The sequence below is a fragment of the Populus trichocarpa genome, chromosome 4, assembly GCF_000002775.5.
Source record: "Populus trichocarpa isolate Nisqually-1 chromosome 4, P.trichocarpa_v4.1, whole genome shotgun sequence".
In the NCBI taxonomy this organism is placed as follows: domain Eukaryota; kingdom Viridiplantae; phylum Streptophyta; class Magnoliopsida; order Malpighiales; family Salicaceae; genus Populus; species Populus trichocarpa.
This window is the reverse complement of record NC_037288.2, coordinates 1,163,595-1,185,723: the sequence shown is the minus strand read 5'-3', so window position 1 is coordinate 1,185,723 and position 22,129 is coordinate 1,163,595. Positions and strand designations below refer to the sequence as shown.

The 22,129-nt window shown below is 32.7% G+C and overlaps 1 protein-coding gene across 1 annotated transcript; it reads right to left on the bottom strand.

Moving 5' to 3' along the window:
• Window positions 1-6,804: 6,804 nt before the first annotated feature.
• LOC7458529 (uncharacterized GPI-anchored protein At1g61900) lies at window positions 6,805-11,940 on the bottom strand. The gene is made up of 8 exons (XM_024598618.2): window positions 11,464-11,940; window positions 10,128-10,307; window positions 9,435-10,040; window positions 8,641-8,886; window positions 8,440-8,451; window positions 7,996-8,136; window positions 7,818-7,862; window positions 6,805-6,875 (listed from the first exon to the last, which is right to left on the bottom strand). Exons 1-8 carry the CDS (start codon window positions 11,537-11,539, stop codon window positions 6,805-6,807), a joined length of 1,377 nt encoding a protein of 458 aa, XP_024454386.2. The 5' UTR covers window positions 11,540-11,940.
• Window positions 11,941-22,129: the final 10,189 nt, after the last annotated feature.

The following is a 22,129-nucleotide window of genomic DNA, read 5'->3' as shown; positions in this document are numbered from 1 at the left end:
GCAACTTGAGTCAAAGTTTAGTTGGATCCAAGGAGAAGATGTATTATATATGCATGGAAAACTTAAAGTAGATGAATGTCAAACAATGATTAAGTATTTTAACAATGTGAATAGTAAGGCAAAAGTGTTGCTTGTATCTAATAGGCCTTGTTCTGAAGGGATAAATCTTAGAGCGCCAACAAACCCTTTTTAAGTAGATGTATCATCACAACATCTCTAAGGTAAAACTTTTTATTCTCACACCTCATACATGAACATCTAATTTTACCTTCACTAATATTCTTCCAATTAAAAAGTATGAAATTAATAAAACCCTCAACCCTTTTAAGATAATCTTGCCTATACAACCTTTTACAAGAATTTTGATATATCCAAGAACGATCATCCATTAGTAATGAAACTTATATAGAATATTGATGACAACATTTATTATTAATGTATATCAATTCAAAAATCAACTTTTTATTAAAAATGAATTAACAATCCAATAACTAATTATCTTTTTTACACAAATTCAATTTTGCATAAAAATGTGAACTAAACAATAAAATTAACAACAAATATTTGGTACCTAACTAATTATCCATTATTTTTTCAATTCAAACTTATTCAAGCTAAATTAATATATCTTAATTATCATCAATTCCATAAAAATTTCCCCAAATTTCCAACTTGAGAATAAAATTGACAAAATCTAATTGGTACCTATTAAACAACTCATTTTTTTTTTTTTTAGTTATAACACACCTAAGTTACAAAATCAAACTCAATTTTATCAAATGAAAAATAAAATCAATTTCTGTCAAATCTCAAACAAACTCTAATATATAAATCATACAGTAATACAATAAAATTATCTAGGAAAAACCTGTAAAACACTTGAATATACAAGCAAACTACAAATACTACAAAGAAATTTTAAAAAATTAACCTGGAACATAATTTAATGGGTTACAAAAAAACGGATGGGTCTGCTCACTCGGTGTAGTGAAACTTCACAAGAAATTAAACCAAGAGGGATGCTGACACTATTGATAGATATGTAGATCGACGTTGACGGTTTGGGGTGGCCAGATTTGTGAGAATGGTGGTTGGATTTGTTAGAAAATAGGAGGGGATGTTGATTATTTTGGCAGAAATAAAAAGAAAATGAAGGGAAGAGAGAAATGTCATGAATTAATTCATTTAATTTTTCTAACAAAATATCCATCGACAATTCTGTTGAAAAACTCTGACGGGTCAAATGTTCAACAGAATCGTGGATGGAAATTTTTTTATATTTTATTATCTCTAATCAATTTGAAATTGCATTGGTAATTACTGTGGGAATTATTTATTCAGATTGACAATTATCAACGGAAATTATCCATCTTTATTTATGTCAGAAATTACCAATAAAATATATTTTTTATCAGCATTTATGTTGCTATTTATCAATTTTAGTTAGTGGAACAAAAGGTATCATCACTAGAAGTTCATTGATTCCATAGTTGTGTCCAACCATTATCATAAAAATCATGTGTTTAAAGCGTTTTAGATTTCATATATATAAACAAAACAAAAAATTATTTGATTTGTTTGAATACTTTTAAAATTGTGATATTATCTGGGAGTGTGAAATGAATTCTTTTGATTTGATGGTTATTTGATGTGATTTGGTGTCAAAACTGGTGCTCTGTACAGTATGGTGATTGAAGGATTAGGTACTAGCTAGCCCTCTATTACTTTATACAGAAATTAATTTATAAATTTTTTAGGATTACTTGATTAAGATATTATATCTCCAATTACCAATTAAATCAAATACTCAAGTTGTTATTGTAATGTAAAAATAAACTTATGTCTTCCATTGTTTGCCAGAAAGGATTTTCCTTGAAAGTTTTTTTAAAATTTTTTATATTTAATCGAATTTTGAAAAACTGGTCAATGGAATTTAATTTATAGTTAAAAGAAAAATTAAAATTAAATAAAGTAAATTTTTTTCGGATTGAATGGAAAAACAAATTTCATTAAAGATTTAAAATTTTAAAATAGTATGACAATTCATTATTCTTATATATAAATATTAATATATTAATAAAATAATTTAGATATGATAGTAGTAAAAATTCTATTATTTAAAATAATTAACAATTTAAAATGTATTATTTCTTAGATTATTTTTTTACAAAACGATCAAATATTAAAAAAAATAGTCTTCAACTCATTTTTCATTATACAACTGAAACTGAAAAATAATCATATTTTAAAAAAATATATTTTTCAAAAAAATGCTTTCGGGGAACAAACTTAGCTTTGCCATAAAATATATATACACACACACACACTTTTATATCCTATCATCAATGAAAGGAATCTCTCCATCCATGCATTAAGTGCTCATCTCATTGGAAACGAACATGTAAAACTCAAGTTACTATTTGTTGGGAACATCATAATATTCTCCTAATTTGTAATGAAATCATTGGAAACCCTCAGATTAGTCCCCAATTTATATATTCACTAATTTTGAATTGGATCCATAAACTTAAAAACATCTCCAATAGATCTATAAAGTATCAAATATTTTCAAGCGAGTCCTTCCATCATATCCTTAAATATTTTCCATTGTTTTGTTCGGTTTATTTAGAGAATTATACCATTCAGAGGAAAATTTTACACTTTGTTTCTAAATCATATTGATTAAAGTCTAATATATTAAAGACTAAAAATGAATAAAAATTAAATGCCTTGCGATGAAAATGGAGGGTTCCCGTGCTTCTAATTGCTGTCATGAAAGAAAAAGTGTGCAGATGAACACTTCTTTTAGTGAAAAGAGAAAGCACTTACTCCTCTAGCCATTCCATTATTCTAGTTATAGATTATCCCCCACTATCGATATGGTTTTCTTCTTCATTCTTGATATGACGTAGAATTCCAAAGCCACAATATTCTCAGCTGTTGCAAGAAATCCATGAATGTGACATAAAAAAAGCTTGCAACTAGTGAGAAAGGGATCACTTCGAAATTCCATATTGAAGGGTCATTGACACTTTTGCATATATAAGGTTCGATTCTAGGACGTGTGTGGAAAACCATGCATGATATGTCTTGCGATATCTGGATATAGATGTGAAAATGGACGATGATGAATAGCCAGGGATTGCTTAATTTGCAATCTTTCCCAATTTCTTGATCATGGAATGGTTCCTCTATGACACCCAGCTAGCTAGTCTTGTTTGAAACAAGAAAATGATCGTGCCTAACACGCTATTTGTAATTTGTGGAACTGATTGTGTTGTAGAAGGATAGAACCAAAACAACATTAATAGTAGAAGATAAAAAGGGCCATTGAATTTGAGCTAGGTAAGTTTAGCCCATGTTGATGAAGTAAGAGTTCTAAAGAATAGAGGATTTCATTCACAACTTTGCTACCAAAAAATAAAAAAGGTGGCCACTTATGTTTTCTTTTATGCATGGAAAGCACCACAAAAAGAATTATTCCAAGTTTTTAGCACATGATTTTGTTCCTTTATGTGTAGGATATATATATATATATATATATATATTATTTTTTTGCATTTTCTTGAAGAGTTGATTAAATTCCATGTCAAATAAAAAGGAGTATAAGCCTTCTTTTGCCAATGGAAGGTGGCCTTCCAGTTTTCAGTGTTGCATTATCTCATGGTTGGAAAGGAATATATTCCATTATTAACTCTGATTCGGCAGCTTCAAATATCTTAAAGAATAAGTGTTATTTCAAGGTTTCTGGATAGATAAATGGCTAGAAGCAGGGACTTTACAATCTTGTTTCCCATGACTTTATGAAATATCAACCACAAAAATAGAGACACTGGTGGAAATAGGGGATATTAGGACAGATTCTTGGAACTGGAACTTTAGATGGAATCGGCGATTAATTAGATCTTCAGATACATCACAACTTCAGCAGCTTATTGTCTTATTAAATGGGGTCAGCTTACGTACATATAAAAAGGATTTGAGGCAATGGGCAGCTGAAAGCACTGTACAACATACTGTCAACTCTTACAGTAAACTACTTGATAAAGTAGAGTATCCAAGTACATTCACATTCACTAAACTATTATGGAAAGGATTTGCTCCTTCAAAGATTAAAATGTTCTTATGGCTTTTTACTCCAACATCGGATTATATAGTACAAGGGTTTTTCTTGTACGTAGGCGATTGTTTAATCTAAGTCAAGCAATTACTTGCCCTATCTGCAATACTAACATAAAGATTGTGACTCACCTTTCTCTTCATTGCCATGCATCGTGGCGTCTTTGGCGGCGTTTCATGAATTGGTTTGGCATTAGTTGGTGCATGCCAGAGTCTGTTGATCGATCATGTTATTTTGCAATGGAGCTATCTAGTAAAAGGTAGATTCTAGCGACGAACACTTACTATATAGTCTTATGGGATTTTGTAGAACATTAATTTGAAATGCGAGGAACAAACTTGTTTTTGAGGATATTATGTCAGTTTGGAATACAATGTTTGAGCTTATTCTTCATCGTTTGTCTCTCTAGTTGAAGGTTGCGTATGCAAATTTCTCATATACCGGGAATGATCTATTTAGAAGTTTAAATGGTATTTTGGAGTTGAGAGAAGAATTTGCATTAACACACCTTTCATTTAAAATAGCCATGTTAGGTTCAATGATAATATTTTTTGAGATATTCGTAGTGTCAAGTTTTTGTTTGTAGCAGCCGCAGCCGAACAGGTTTTTGTCCAAGTTGATTCTCATTTCTTACCTGTCTGTTTCTCCCATTTATTTTTATACCTTATAATTAGAGCACCCTATTTCAGTCGGGATCGTGGCTTTAGTGTTGAGCAGGAATGGGGTTCTTCTATGGAAGCTTTCAAGTCATTTTGTATGCCTGTAACATCTTATCTAGAATGTCAACACATTCTTCCTTTGCCCCTTCCATTTTCTTATTAAACCATTCAAGAGGTTTTTATTTATGAATTTAGGCCAATGCGGTTGAAATAGAGATTTGTTAAAATTTAATTTTTAAAAAATTTAATTTTTTTTTATGTTTATAAATTATTTTAATATATTTTTAAATAAAAAATATTTTAAAAAATAACTACTGTTATATCCTGAGAGGAGTGCGAGGCGAGGAGAACCAACGGCCAATGTAAAGCCTTCGACACTATGGACCATTGTTAGTGATCAATACTTTTGGTAGGCCGAAACATCACCTTGCTAGATGTGATATGTGCTAGAATTTATGCTTCCATCTACTTGAAGAAATATTCAACAACTACTGACAAATTGTTTCTTTCTAGAGGCCTTGAGAAAGGGGCCGAATATGGCAAATCCCTCACTAGGAGAAGGGAAGGGACCCGACATCTGTCATCTTTATTGATGGTAATCTTTCGCATTTATCGTCTTTTCTCACCAGCTCTTCATCATCTTGGAGAATTAAACATTTCTGAATGGTCTAGGGGACTAGGGCCTTTACTGCCATGTGCATGTCGCACATCCTTTCATACATTTCCTTGTGAGGGAAATGCATTTCAAAAACAAAGAGACTTGATTTTTTTTATTTTATTAATATAAATCATTAACCTAACATGCATGGAATTAACTAATTTCACGAATGATCATATAATTCTTCAGTAATCCTGAAATTTATGAGACTCGAACTAATGATCTTTAAAAAGCAAACTTAAAAACTAATTAGTTGAGCTGCAACCTTCAAGGTTAAAAAAATATGGATCTTTGTTCACCCAGGTTTTTTCAGGACATCGGAGGAGGTAGACCTCCCATCCCCTCACCTCGCATCTTATCTTTTTTTCATGGACGAGGCTTAGAGGTAACACACATAACTCTAGGTACATTTAACTTGTTTTGCTATATTAAAAAATATAACAGCAATTGTTTTTCTTTCATAAATACATTATAATAATATATTTTTACAATCTGAAATTATAAAAGAAATTAAATTTAAACTAAATTTTTTTTGAATTTTCATGAAACATGATTTATATCGTGTTTCTAAACGATATTCTAATCTCGTCGCATATAGTCCCTTTTGCTAACCAAAATGCATCCTCACCTTGCCTATTTCCATGTGCGTAAACATTGTGACATGGTACCTCTAGTGAACGAGTACAAAGACCAAAATGAGATGCAGAAAATTTAAGAAATCATCTTGAAAGAGCAAGACGATCTTACCAGTTCAAAAGGCAAATTCGAAGGCCCATAACTGATAGTAAACCATAAGGAATCAAAGCTTGTTTTCAATGCTGTCAATATATCTCTATATGTAGCGTTACAAGATGTAACCCAATCAGAATACAACTTCGTTTTTGCTGACATGAGATTTATATTCTAAGCAATGCTGTCAGTGCAGAGATAATTTAGCATCTACATATGGTTCTGCTATTTAAGAATGTAATAAACGTTCAAGGTAAGCTCAAGCTGATCGGCAATCCAATTCTTTTACATGGTAAAGTACAATCAAATAGGGGTACATACAACATCTTATATTGATTTTGCTACATACAATATTATCTCTCTTTTTTTCCTAGCATTTCTTTACAAAAAAATATTATTACAAGAAGCGTGCAAGAATCACGAATTAGTACAATCAGAAAAGCAAGCTTGATTGATTCATACCAGATTGGGACTCTCCCAGGTACACTTGGTTTGGACGAGAGTCGGGCATGCGAGACCTCTTTCTATCTAACTTCTATATGATTACCCTCATTTCACAAGTAACAAATAAAAAATTTGTATCATGCAAGCTAGCATTCTTGATGCCGAGAGGAAGCAGGAATGGCTCAAACAAAAGACTACAAGAGCATCATGGTAACAGCTGAGGCAGCAAACAGCACATAAATTACCACATCTTCATTGTAAAGACCTGTGAAGCAACAGATGTTTAGTCAGGTAGAGGCCATTGTGAAGTTAAAATCGTTCTTGGTGAGGAAAATGAAAGGCCAGAAGATCAAAGATACTTGTAAATAATATGAAACAATCAATGAGGTTTATGCGCCCGTAACTCTAATCAGTTTATTTTATAACTACAGCAGCCTCTTCCTACTTTTCAATCATATGACTGCTTAAGGAAAGAGTTGCAGGACTCAAGATCATACATACTAAGTGTTCATAGATATAGTTGGGTTGGGTTTGGACTCATAGTTGTATCCAGCCCAACTTCTAATATTTTATAAATTGTAAACCTGACCCATTCAATTTTTTTTGGACCCGAGCGGGTTGAATATCTTGGGATGGGCTAGATTTTTTGTGGATATTATGGGTCCACATTTAGAGACAAACCTACAATATGAATTGTAGGTGCCATTGTACCCACAATGTTAGGTCTAATTTTTATATTTTGCACCGCCATTAAATTCTAGTTACCTCACTTCTCCTCTCTAATAAAGCGACAAACCTTTTTTGTTACGTTAAAGAAATATAATAGAAAGTCCACTACCAAGAACTTTGAAGTCGAAACATTTCTGAATAAAATAAAAATAAATACTCAATCTACAGCTATCAAATATAAAGACAAAAGAAGTATAGGGTATACGGGTTGGGTTGGGTTGACCGGGCTTCAAAAATCCCAACCCGCCACCTAACCCGTGATATTCATTTCTTAAGTTCTTTTACCCGCTATCATCTGTAATATTGATAGTATCTGATTTTAACAGATTAAGTCGAGTCAGATAATGCAAATATTACAATAGGATGGTTTTTTTAACATCCCAAAGCCAGCTTTATGAATTCTGATGGTTAAACACATTATTTTCATTTTCTGGATAGTGGTATTCTAGTGAAAGCATGAGCATAAGTATATTCTTACCACTTTGAGCATTTGCAGCAGCAGGAAGTGCTGGGATTTTGATGGCTGCAAATCAAATAAGTTCAGGTAAACATCATAGAATATGGAAGAGATGAAATAAGAACTTAAATAGCCAAAATAACTTCAACTATGAAATGAAGAACCATCCAACGAACTAACAGTCATGACTGGGACATACTTTTATTGCACGGTGCTGATAACTGAGACTTTGACGGCCATGGAGCAGGAATATTGTCATTCAAATCACAGATGAAGCTGATCCCTGAGGAATGGTCAAATGTTGCATCTGACGGCAAGCTTGGTAGAAGGCATCCAGACTCTAAAGGGAAAAGAAGTGGATGAAGCAAAGAAATTAAATTCAATTCTATACAAATAACGCAAGCTACAGATACTCTGTGCAAATAACGCTAATCATGGTAACAAACACAAGAGAATTGGTTAGAATCAACTGCCCAATACCCAAGGCTGAAATCAGATTTTCTGTCAGGTGCTCAATGGGCACTGATAATTTGGGCATGCTTATGTGGGTTCTAAGTTTGCAAACATAAAGAAAATTTCATAGAATTGTTCCATAAAGTACATGAAAATTTCATAGAATTGTTCCATAAAGTACATATATTACCTTGTTTTGCAACTGAGGTGTGCCATTGTCAATCACCAGAATCGTATCAAAATAGCAAAATAAGAAAAGAATCCTGCATTAGTATCTGATTTAAATTTGTCTGACAGAAAACGCTCAACAGTGTATCGAGAGAGGGAAATTGAGATTAGAGAGAGGGCACTAAAGAAAAAATGAATTATTAAAAACAGTGAAAATATCAACCTTGAAGGGAGAAATCCTTAAGGGTTATGTGACAAAGGCTATAAACATCTTTTGTAATATTAGACCTCTGTAACTTCATTCCTAGAGTTGTAGCACAATCCAGAGCTTGCAAGTTAGTTATAAGACTCTGCTTCTGCAAGTGAGACACATAGCTCTCCATGGCACGACAGCATTCTGTCTCGTTACTAATCTCATTCCCACAGCCCTTTGCAACATGTCTCATGTCAGGGAAAACCAGAGGGCAAACTGAAGCAGAAAGCACACAAAAAAAATGAGAAAAGAACAGTTACTGGTGAGGCCCGCTGAAGGAATCGTGGTCTAGGTAAAGTCGAGAATCAAGAACAATGTGCCAACCCCCATAAAAATACTAACAATGAGCAAACATAAAGCGGCACATCTCATATGGAAAGTTAGCATTTTTTGTAAAGAATCAAAGATGTCATTATTACTTTCAACAAAAGGACAAGTAGGATCTACTAGCACCTTCAATGAAAATCTGCTTCATGTGCATAGTGGTGGCAAGACTGCCACTGCACAAAGCACCAAAGAGACATCAAAAGACATTTAAGATGCAGATTGCTGAAGCATATTACATGCTTGCATGCACACTAATAGATACATTATCACTTTTGGCGTCAAAAGATACCTATTAGAAGAATACTTGACTAATTATTTGAAAATCCACAGATGTGCCACATGCATGCAATCATCACAAGATTCCCCGCAACTGAACAAATGCCCTTTCTAGCCATAAGAGAAAAGCAAGTTTGTGACATCCACATTTTAAAACTCACCTTTATTAACTTTGCAATTAGATAGTCCTCTGAGAACCTCCTTTGCACGGGAAGGCTCAAGTTTACCAGCCAGCCATCGAAGTACAATATGTTTACAATCATCAACCTTTGTTGAGTGCTCAGTTAAACCATGGGACCCAGCTATGATCAATACTTCAGAAGCTTTTAGTGCAAGTTTTGTAGCAGTTTCTAATATGGAATTTTGACAAACTTGATCACAACATTCTTTAACGGGATCAATATTCTCGCAGGCAGCAAGAAGCTTAGAAGAATCCACAGTGCCCTCAAATTCATTGACATCCTTAACAGGGCAAGACCCTCCAGTGAGATTTGATAGATGAATTGAGCATATCTTATTCACATTACTTTCTGCACCCTGACCAGCCAAAATTTGCTCGATATCTGAAAGGCAATGCTTTGAAACAGTCTCATTTAAAGCAAGAGTTCTGGTATCTTTACTGGATTGGCCCATAAGAATTGCAAGGGTGGCTTCTAACTGGGGACAGCATATAACATTAGCCAGCAATGGCGCAAAAATAGACCAACAATCAGTTGATGTCGTTCTCATCAAACTTTGAGCAGCAGTGAAATTCAACGTGCATTGTCCTACAAAAAGATGACATCACCATATTTACAACAAAATTGGGCCTTTCAACTCAAATGCCACAAAAAATAAATATTGACCAGATTAACCTGATAACTTTGGGATAGTAATGTTTGTGAAAGGTGCGAAAGGAGAAGGTGCAAGAAGAGGAAGAAGGGGCTGAGGAGCTGAATTTGGAGAGATCTCAGGCAGAAAACCATCCACTCTTCTGTCAGTTGACAATGAGCCTCCATGATTATTGAATGGGCTGCAGTGACATTCATTCAGACCTATAGCAGAAGGATGGGCTCATTGTGAAGCATATGAAAAAATAAAAGCATCCATGCACCACTACATTGTCAACCACTCTTGAAAATCAAATGCAATTTAAAGGGATCATTTGAATCTTAATTTACAATCAGACAACCAATGAGAAATCCGAATACTTAAAGCAAATGTAATACAGCATGATAAGCATAATACTTGATTGTTTTGTATACAGAAAAAACAGGCTAGAAAGGATATTTCCAAGAGCAAATGTAATGCAGCAAGATAAGCATAGCTTATAAACAAATGAAGCACTACATGGCCGATCACCCATGCACCAGCCACATAGATCCCTGTCCAATTTTCTTAACATTAATCACCATACTAAGTACAAATACCCAAAGATATGAAAAAAAACCTGACCTCTCCCCTGATCATAATGTTTGTTAAAGAATGATTCTCCTGAAGTAGGATATAAAACTACACAATCAGTTGGGTACAAGGAACAAAAATATTGCTTTTCTCAGAATCATGTAAGCAAAAGATGCTTTAACAGAACCTAAATCATGTTAACAACTTGAAAGCCAACTCCTCGCCAAAATGGCAGGTATAGTTGATCGCATCAAGAATAAAAGAAACACATTACAATTACACCCAATGTTCCAAGCAGCAAGTTACTAAAGCAAATTTTGCCAAATAATCACATTAATTGAAATCACTCCAAACCTGACAAAAATCTTATTTCTTTACTTTTCATGTGCATATGAAAGGAAACCTAAATGAGCACCGAACCTAGAACCGCATCACATTATACATTACCAAAAACAAAGCAAAAGACACACTACGCTCGAACAACGATCATAGCTTTAATATTATCAACAGGAGATAAAGCAACACAACAAAGGGCAATAAGTTAAAGAGTCAATATTGCATATCAGCTAACATCAAATCAATAACCCTACACAAAGTCTAAAACTTTAGGCTACAAACCCACTAAATTAACAGATTCCAGAAACCCCATTTGCACAAACCCTTCATGGGAAACCATAAAATTACCAATACCCAATTACATTCACTCCACAAAAACATCAGCTTGAAACAACCCAACTGAGAAAACTCACGGATCATGCAAAAATAAACAAAACCCATAAAACAGCAAATGAGAGCTAAAATACTCACTCAAAATCAAAAGAAACACCTCCACAAAAACCATACTCAGACTCAGCTTCACCTTGAGAGACACCCCTTCACTCATTCCTCCACTGAAATAAAATTAAAAAAAAAAGGACAGCAAGAAGCCCAAAAGAAACTAAATGAAGTGAAAAGCAAGTGTTAGTGATAAAAAGTATGTGACTTGGAATTCAGAGAAGGGTAACAGTGGGTGTCTACTGAAGAGAGAAGAAGCCATGAATGTGCAAGCTTGTTAATGTCATAAGTCATAAGTCATAACTCATAAGTGTGTGGGGACAAGTGCAGTTTCACAATAACTGTACACTAAAGACAAGGAGAGTGTCTTCACTATTTAGCTCATGCATAGGGCCCCGCATAACATTAGAGATAACTACGAAAGTGAGATTTAAAACTCTAGTGTGCAGTGGCATTAGCATGCCATCAATTGCCTCTTCTTATCCTTTCTCCACTTCTTTGCTTGCCAGCATTATAGTTTAGATACTGGCATGGATGGCTTCTGTGAAACGAAAGATAAATTATATATTTTATGTTTAATATTAGGTTTAGTTTATATGCCCTTTGCTGCGGGGTCGGTATTGAAATGGAATACAAAACGAATATTAAAAGTCTATCACGATAAATGTGTGATAAGACATTTTACTAAACTCGTGTTAAATTATATGATAAAAATTAGAATGAATTAAAAAATTAAAAAAATATATATGTTAATTTTTTTAAGTTATTATCCAAGTCATTAGACTTGAAATATTCAATCTAAAAAAAATATCAAGTTCAATTTCTAATAAATTAAATATTAAATTTAAAATTTAAAAAAATTCAATCATATAAAAAAATTTAAAAATAACAATTGAAAAAATAGAAATCAAAATTAATATTACTACTAATATTAATGAAAAAAATATCACCACTATTATTATTCCTATCATTATTAAAATCACTATTATTGTTGTTAATGTTGCTGCTACTGCCTGCTACTACTGTTACTATTATTATTATTATTATTATTACTACTATCTTAAAAACAATTATTATTGTCATTATCACTATTATTATTATTATTGTTACTATTGTTATCACCACTACTATTATTATTGTTTTTATTATCATCATTATTGTTCTTCTCCCTCACATGATAATAACAATAATAATAATAATTACTACTACTACTACTTCAGTTAATATTAATAATATCATTCTCATCATCATCATTATCACTACTAATATCATTATTACTCATATCATAATTATCGTTTTTATTATTATTATCATTATCATTACAATTATCACTATTATTATCATCATCATAACAAACTATTGTTACTACTATTATTACGATCACCACCACCAAATTACATCCCCGCCTCTCGTCTAACTCGAGTTGCTCCGCTCGGCAGTTAAAGTATCTCGAAAAAAGAAGTCAGATCATGAGGGAAGGTATGGTTAGTTATTATTATAATTATCATCATTGTTATTATTATTACCATAATTATTACTATCAGTAATTTTATTTATTATTGTTACTATCACTACTGCTGCTGCTGCGACCACTACCACCAAAATTATTACTACCATCAATATTATTATCACAACTATTAATATCATCACTATTATCATTATCATTACTATCATTATTAATGGAAACAATAGTATCATTATTAATATCACTACAACTATTATATTTCTTTTTATCATCACTAATTTGTTGTTGTTGTTGTTGTTGTTGTTGTTGTTGTGACTATCATCATTATTATTACTATCATCATTAATATTAGTATTTTCATTACTATTTGTATCATCATCATCATCATCATTACTATTTTTATTATTATTTGATGTTGCTATTATTATTATAACCATCATTACTATTATTATTTTTATTAGCATCATCGTCATCATTATTATTGTTATTAATATTACCATTATTATTACTATTATTATTACTACTATTCTTGTTGTTGTTGTTGAAAAAATAAAAGTCATTAACTTGATTTGAAGGATAGAATTGAAAACTATAAAAACTTTGACAAAAAGACCAAGAAAACACAACAACAAAAAACAAACAAATAAAAGAAGAGGGGCCAAATTGGAATCATTATTATCATTGAAAATACAAAAACTATAAAACATAAAATTAAAAGCCATAAAAACTTTGACAAAAGGGCAAAGGACAAAATAAAAAATTAAAAGTAGAAGAACTAAATTGAAAAACATTATCTAAAGAAATTAAAAGGCAAAGGTTAAATTGAAAAAAAAAACTTTAACGAAAGGGAAATAAAAAAAAATACAGAAATCAAAACTAAAAAGACCAAATCTAAAGTACCAATAACAATGAGGATCATTGTGTATTTATCAAGTTAGGAAAGAGAAATAAAAGGAAAAAAAAAGGGGGTTATTGGTGATAAACAAGCAATATCTGAACACCACATGCCACTCCAAATGGAAAATGAGACAACGAGGAATAACATGAGACAATAGAAGCTCATTTTCTAACGCCTGGAGCCGCTGCACGCGCTGCCCAAAGTGTGTGGGCGGCTCCAAGGCACTAGCGCGTGCACTACATTTGCTAGTAGCTTTTTCAAATTAAAAATATTATTTTAATGGTTAATTACGTAACTACACTTGACCAAACTAACAATGAAAAAAAACCCGAGGCTGAAAGATCGTAATACCCCTGACCCAAATGAATTAAATTTCTTGGATCCAATGGTACATGTGCAATTCTATTGTATATAAAAAACACAAATACTGAAATACTCCTGCCCATAACCCTTTATTTTTTTACACTTGGGGGTATTTTGATTATTCTACTATTTATAAATATATTGAATCAACCAAAATACCCTCAAACAAATCCATAATGTCTAGGGCATCGTATAAAAAGACAAAAATATTCATAGTTTAAAGACAAGCAAATTTTCACATGAATGACAAAAAAGTTACCACACTATATATAGCGGAGAATAAAAAAATATGTCGGGACTATAATGAATCACTCATCCGTTTTAGTATAATTATTATTTGAATTATGTGTGAGTGTGTGTGTGTGTGTATATATTAGTTTACTATTTTGAGTTAATTTTTAAAAAATTGTATTCCTGATTCATATCAATATAAAAGATATACATTTAAAATCAATTAAATAAAAAAATCTAATTTTGATTGACATATAAATTAATTTGAAAATATTATCATCTACGAAAAAAAAACTTTTTCAAAGTGTTTTTCAAATTATATTATATATTTTATATTATAATTTTAAATATTTTTCAATGATTGAAAGAGAAATTAAACAAGCAATTTCAAAGAAACATAAATTCCATAAAATGTTTTGAGATTTTCACTATTGTTGTTGTTAATTTTAAAGTAAAATCTTACCTTAGAACATCCAAACAATACCTTTAAGTCAATTTTTATGAATAGCTAATGATCTCATATGATATTTGAAAGCTAATAGTGAGGGTAATGAGATTAATAAATTTATTATTAATTAGTTTTTATTTATTTTTAAGTAAAAAACACTTTGAAAAAAAATTATTGCAATACTTCCAAACACCCTAAATATTTTAAAGCTAATAGTAAGGGAAATGCAACCTCTTCAAAATGCAAAATTATCATTAAATATTTAATCATTAATATTCTGGACTATAAAGTGGTAAGTCTTACATAAAATACATGAAAGGATTGATAATGAGATGGAGTACTCATCAAATAATCTTATCTTGATGTGAAATTTTTATAAGTTCTATGTTGAAAGAGTTTTTTATTAAATTTAAAAATTTATTTGTAAATAATTTTCTTGATAGTTATGAAATTTGGGTGGTTGGTGTAGCTGGTTGTCTAGTTGGGGTGGGGTGGGTTGGGGTTTTTTCTGGCAATTGTTTTCTAGGCATTTATGACCAGATTAGAAGTTGTTTTCCTGAGTAGTCTAATCTCCTATCATTTGTCTAGTGTTTTTTAAGCAAAAAAAAAAAATTAAAATTTTGAAAATATTATTTCTATTGCAAAAACAAAATACATATGTCTTGCTGAAATTATAATTATAAACCTAGTTAAGCTAAGTGGGTTAACTCATAACATGTCATGACTCAATTTCAGTATTAAAATTAAAAAAAATAATAAAATGCATCAAAGCTCATCAAATTATTAAATTGAATCCTTATTTTTTATGAAAATATTTTATTTTATTTATATGACTTTTTACTCATTTGAAGAAAACTATCCATAAAACTATCTAGCTTTACAAAAAACTACTCAAGTTTTAAAATTCAAATATTTTTAATTTAATAAATGCTAAATCTATTTACTTATGAATAATTAAAAAAAAATATTAAATATTATAAAAAAAACAATATTATTTAAGAACTGAATAATACACATCCTCACATGTCAAAAACCTAATAAAAAATGATATACATAGAGTTTATATTTTTGTAATTACAGCTGGGCTAGGAAAGTCAGGCAAAGTTACGAGGCCTAAGTGTCTATTGATTGAAATATAGGGTTTTTAATTTTAATGGGCTGAACATAAGGTGGCCCAATTCAAGCCCAACAAAAGCCCAATATAAGACTAGACTTTGCATTCCATGTCTATTTTGTGTTAAACTCCAGTACGTAATTCTATTAAAGATGTTCTTTTTTTTATATGGGAAAATTATGTAGCTTTCTTCACAAGTGTTTTTTCATTTTTTTCCAAGATTGTTTTTTTTTTTTTTTTTTTGTGTTTTTTTTAAATTATCGATTTTTTTTTAATATTAAACTGGTTGAGAATTTAGTTTTGTAGTTTTTTCCTTTAAAATATTATGAATTGCTACAATGTTTCCCTACATGGTTTTTTTTCTTTATTTTTATGAATGTTTTTTTTTCAAAATGGTCTTTGTCGATTTTATTTTTTTTATATTGAGCTTGTTGAGAATTTTGTTTCATATGTTTTAAAAAAAAACACTATGGATTGCTATAATGTTTCCCCACATGATTTTTGTTTTGCTATAATGTTCTCCCATATGTTTTTTTTCAAAATTATCTTAGCTTTAACTTTCCCCACATGTTTTATTTCCCATTTTTTTTCTTTTTTCTTTTTGCTTTTTTTTCCCCAAAATTATCTTCTTCTTTTTTCATTTTTTTTCTTTTTTTGTGTTTTTTTTTCAGAATTATTTTTGTCGATTTTATTTTTTAATATTGAGCTGGTTGAGAATTTAGCTTTGTAGTTTTTTTTTAAAAAATACTGTGGAATGCTACAGTGTTTCCCCGCATGGTTTTTTATATGATTTTTTTTTTTTTTTTTCAGAATTATCTTTGTTAATTTTATTTTTTTCATATTGAGCTGGTTGAGAATTTAGCTTCGTAGTTTTTTTTTAAACACTGTAGATTGCTATAGTGTTCTCCCACATGATTTTTTTTGTTATGATTTTTTTTAAAATTATCTTTATCGATTTTATTATTTTTAATATTGGGCTGGTTGAGAATTACAAATATAGATTTTCTCATGAAACACTATAGATTGCTACAGTGTTTCCCTGCATGATTTGTTTTTTCCTTTTTTTTTGTTATGATTTTTTTCAAAATTATCTTTGTTTATTTTAGTTTTTTTTAATATTAAGCTGGTTGAGAATTTAGCTTTGTAGTTTTTTCCTTCAAAACATTATGGATTGCAAGATTTTTTTTTTAATAATTTTTTCCACAAACCCACAACAACGCACAAACATGCCACAAACTCGCGTCATCGCGCGAGCATGACATCTAGCTTGTTTGCTAGAGGAAGTCCAATTAACAAGGACAAATCTGTTAATTGTCACTACCAGAAAACCGGAGAAAAGCAACGGAATTACCAACGGAAATATTCCGTTGGTAATTTATACCGACGGATATAAGTCCGTCTCAAAATTTGTCGGTATTTACCGACGGAATCATTCCGTCGGTAATTCCGTCGGTAGATACCGACGGAATATGTCCGTCGGTATATACCGTCGATTTCACCGACGGCATATACAGTTCGTCTGGAAATACGCAACGGCATGGTGACGTCAGGCGATTTTACCGACGGAAAGTACCGAGGGATTCAAAATGTGATAGCCGTACAGTGACGTGGCGATTTCATCGACGGCATCACCGACGGAAGTAATCCGTTGGTGATTCCGTCGGAAAAAACCATTATATGCACCCATCTGCCGACACTCTCATCCTCTGTTTCTCCTTCTTCTTCTTTCCCATCCCACCTCTCCCCTCCCAAACTCCTCCCAAACTGCAGCCAAACACCCATCCCAAACTCTCCACTATTCTCAACACGAGCACTCAAGTTTCTTATATCTTGTACGTGGTCACAATATCCGTTTCTTGTAGATTTTATCATTTTTTTGTAAGTAAATCTATCCTTTTTAGTTTTAATATTTAATTGTGAATTTTATTGTTTTAGTATATGTATTTTGTTAACGTTTGTACTTGTTTAATTGTTATTTGTCAAAGAAACTTGTAGTATGAATGTATAATTTTGTAGTTGTTATAGGTTGTTTTAGATTTTGTCAAATTATATTTGTTTGTAAATTGTTGAAATTTTGTTTGAATTACACCGAATTAAATGTGTCGTTGTGATGAAATAAATAATTAATAGCTTATTTAAGTGTCTTGTTTAATTGTTATCAATTATATTTCGAAGTTGTGAGTAATTCTGTAAATTTATATATGTATAAATTTGTATGTATGAACGTTGATAGTTGATAATTGATAATGAATATTTAACATAAGTGTTGTTTTAGTTTGTTGGATAATGTCGGGGAAAACCAATATTTTTGTTATGTTTTATAGAGGTTCAATAGAAGTCATGGATGATCGTTCATGGATGTATCAGAACTCACCCCAAGGATTGCGGAGGATGGATTATTGTAACGGTGTCCAGGGTTTTATTAATTTCGCAACATCTATTCCGAGGAATTTTACTGATGGCGGTATTAGGTGTCCATGCAGGAAGTGTAAAAATTTAAAGTTTCTGCATCAAGATGTTGTAACGATGCATCTTCTAACCAAAGGGTTCATGGAAGATTACCTGTGTTGGTATGCTCACGGAGAACTATTTGTTCCTGATGAGAGCATGGAAGAACAGGTGGTTGGGTCAACTTCTAGTGCTAGTAACATGCATGAAGTTGGAAATGAGAACAGTAATCCTTACAGGAATATGGTTATGGATGCAATGAGAATGAGTGAAGATAATGTCAGGGGATGTCCAATCGTAGAAGAAGAACCTAATGCAGATGCAGCAAGGTTTTTTGATTTGTTGAGAGATTCTGACGAACCATTATGGGATGGCTGCACGAACCACAATAAATTATCAGCCGTAGCACAGGTGTTCACCATCAAGTCAGATCACGGGTTGAGTGAGGCCGGTTATGACAAGATTATTGAATGGGCGAGAAGCATTTTACCTGAAGGGAACAGGCTGAAAGAGAACTTCTATGCTGCCAAGTCCATGATGAAACCCCTCGGTTTAGGATACCAGAAAATTGATATATGCCCTAACTTCTGCATGTTATACTACCTTGAAAATGCCGAGATGACCGAGCACATGACATGGCACCAATCAAGGAACGTGCGTCTTGGGTTGTGTACAGACGGATTCAATCCATTCGGGTCATTTGTTGCTCCTTATTCTTGTTGGCCGGTCATACTGACGGTTTATAACTTGCCACCGGGGATGTGTATGAGGCCGGAGTTCATGTTTTTATCTATGGTCATACCAGGTCCGAGCAGTCCGGGGCGGAATATAGATGTTTGTCTTCGTCCGTTGATTGATGAGTTGACGCAGTTGTGGTCCTCTGGAGCTTTGACTTATGACATCTCGAGGAAACAAAATTTTGTTATGAGAGCGGCTTTGATGTGGACTATCAATGATTTCCCAGCTTATGGAATGGTTTCTGGTTGGAGCACGCATGGAAAGCTAGCATGTCCATATTGTATGGAGAACAACAAGGCATTCACGCTAACAAACGGGGGTAAAGCTTTTTTTTTTGACTGTCACCGTCGTTTCTTGCCACATAACCACAGGTACAGAAAGAACAGAAAGGATTTCTTTGTTGGCAGGGTTGAAAATGATGTTGCACCCCCGCGTCTTTCCGGTGAAGAATTGTTTGATGTTGTGTCAGAGTACGGTGAAATTGTGTTTGGTCTCCAATCAGGTAAGCAGAAGTTTCCTGGTTTTGGTTTGACCCATAATTGGGTGAAGCGAAGTATGTTTTGGGAGCTTCCTTATTGGAAGACCAATCTTCTCCGCCATAACCTTGACGTCATGCACATTGAAAAGAACGTGTTTGAGAACATTTTCAACACCGTCATGGATGTGAAGGGGAAGACAAAGGACAACATCAAGGCTAGATTGGATGTAGCGCTGTTCTGTAACCGTAAAAATATGGAGTTGGTTTGTGATGGGTCACGGGTCGCAAAACCAAGAGCAAGCTTCGTGCTAGAGAAAAACGCACAACTATTAGTCTACAAATGGCTTAAGAGTCTGCGTTTCCCCGATGGACATGCCTCGAACATATCAAGGCTGGTTAATACGGAGGAATGCAGATTATATGGAATGAAGAGTCATGACTGCCATGTGTTTATGCAAACACTCATCCCATTAGCTTTTCGTGATTTGTTGCCAAAGGGGATATGGGATGCACTAACGGAGATTAGTAATTTCTTCAGAGATATATGCTCCAGCAAGTTGAATGTTGATCACATTGAGAGGCTTGAAAATAATATCGTCGAGACAATATGCAAACTTGAGATGATATTCCCTCCATCATTTTTTGACTCAATGGAGCATCTACCCGTACATTTACCGTTTGAGGTAAAAGTTGGAGGACCGGTCCAGTACAGATGGATGTATCCATTCAAGAGGTTAGATATTACAGTTGCTATGACATTTATAATTAAATGTTTTTATTTTTATTTTAATGTTTTTAATTGATAATTTTTTATTAATATATATATATATATGCAGGTACTTGTTCAATCTTAAAAAAAAGGTTAAGAACAAGGCGCGTGTTGAGGTGTCAATATGTGAGGCGTATATTGTTGAGGAGATCTCAACATTTATCTCATACTATTTCGAACCTCATTTGAGAACGAGGATAAACCGTGTTCCACGGCATGATGATGGTGGTGAAGTGCATTCAAGTGGGAACTTGTCAATATTCTCCAATCCTGGACGACCCACACCTAAAAATGCCGTGAGGGGAAGATATTTGTTTGAAATAGAGTTCAGACAAGCACACAATTATGTCCTATTTAACTGTGATGAGCTGAGACATTTTATTAAGTAAGTAGATGTTCGACTTAAACTTTGTCAATAGTGTACTATTTATGTTTTGTGATACCATACACTCATATACTTTGGAACAACCTTGCAGGCAACATCGACGATACTTACTGTCCAATAACTCACAGCTGACCGAATCCCAGATCTTTCAATTACAAGATGAACAATTTGCCACATGGTTTAGAACACATGTAAGTCCTAGCACAAACTCATTATCTCTTGCAATGTAATTAATTGTAGTCAATGTTACATAATATCCGTTTATTGATTATTGTTGTATTTAATTTACAAGCTAGGTTTATCAAATGGGAGGTAGTGCTGCTATTTCACTGTCTTTACTATGTCTGGGCCCTGAAAGAAAAGTCAAGTGCTATAATGGATATTTTGTCAATGGATATGTCTTTCATACTGAAGAATACGGGCATGGAAGAAAGACATACAACAGCGGTGTTTGTATTAAGGGATCGACTTCTAGTTAGTTTGAAGTTGACTACTACGGTAGATTGGAAGAGGTCATCGAACTGCAATATCATAGCGAGCAAAATAGAGTGTTTTTATTCAAATGTTATTGGTATGACACAACTGACAGAGGAATCAGAGTAGATCCTCACTATGGTCTCGTTGAAATCAATTCAAAAGCTAGACACCGCAACGTAAACGACGTCTTTGTTTTCGCAAAGCAATGCCAACAAGTTTATTACACATACACCCCTTCTTTTAGAAAGGACCGATCAAGAGTTGATTGGTTATCCGTTTTAAAAACAAAACCCAAGGGTCGTGTCGAGGTTGTTCAGGATGAGAACGAAGACACAAGTGTGATAGATGAAGTCTTTCAAGCTAGTGAGTTGGTTGAACCATACCGAGTTGCTCCGTCGATTGACTTAGAAGAAAATTTGAATTTTCGCGTTTTCAACGATAGTCTTGTTGATGTTGACGCAGAGGAGTTGAATGTTGTTCTGAGCTCCACTAGTGGAAAAAAGAATGTTGTTGAAGAAGATGATAACGAAATTGAAGAGTGCGATGAAGCTGATGATAACAATTCAATGGAGGACGAAGATGAAAATTCCGACTAACTAAACATGTTATAAAGCCTTATTTTTATAATGTAATAATTTGAAACATGAAATATTTATTCTTCTTTAAGGGTCAGCCGTTGTTATTGTGTCGTGTGTGTTTTTTAGTTTGCAATTCAAGATTTTTCGAGAGGGTTACATATAAAACATAAGAAAAATTTACCTTTTCACCGACGGATATACCGACGGACTATAACCCGTCGGTATTTCACAGAGAGTTGCAAAAAAATTACAGGATTTTGCCACATTCACCGACGTCTTTCCGACGGATTTTCCGACGCTAATACCG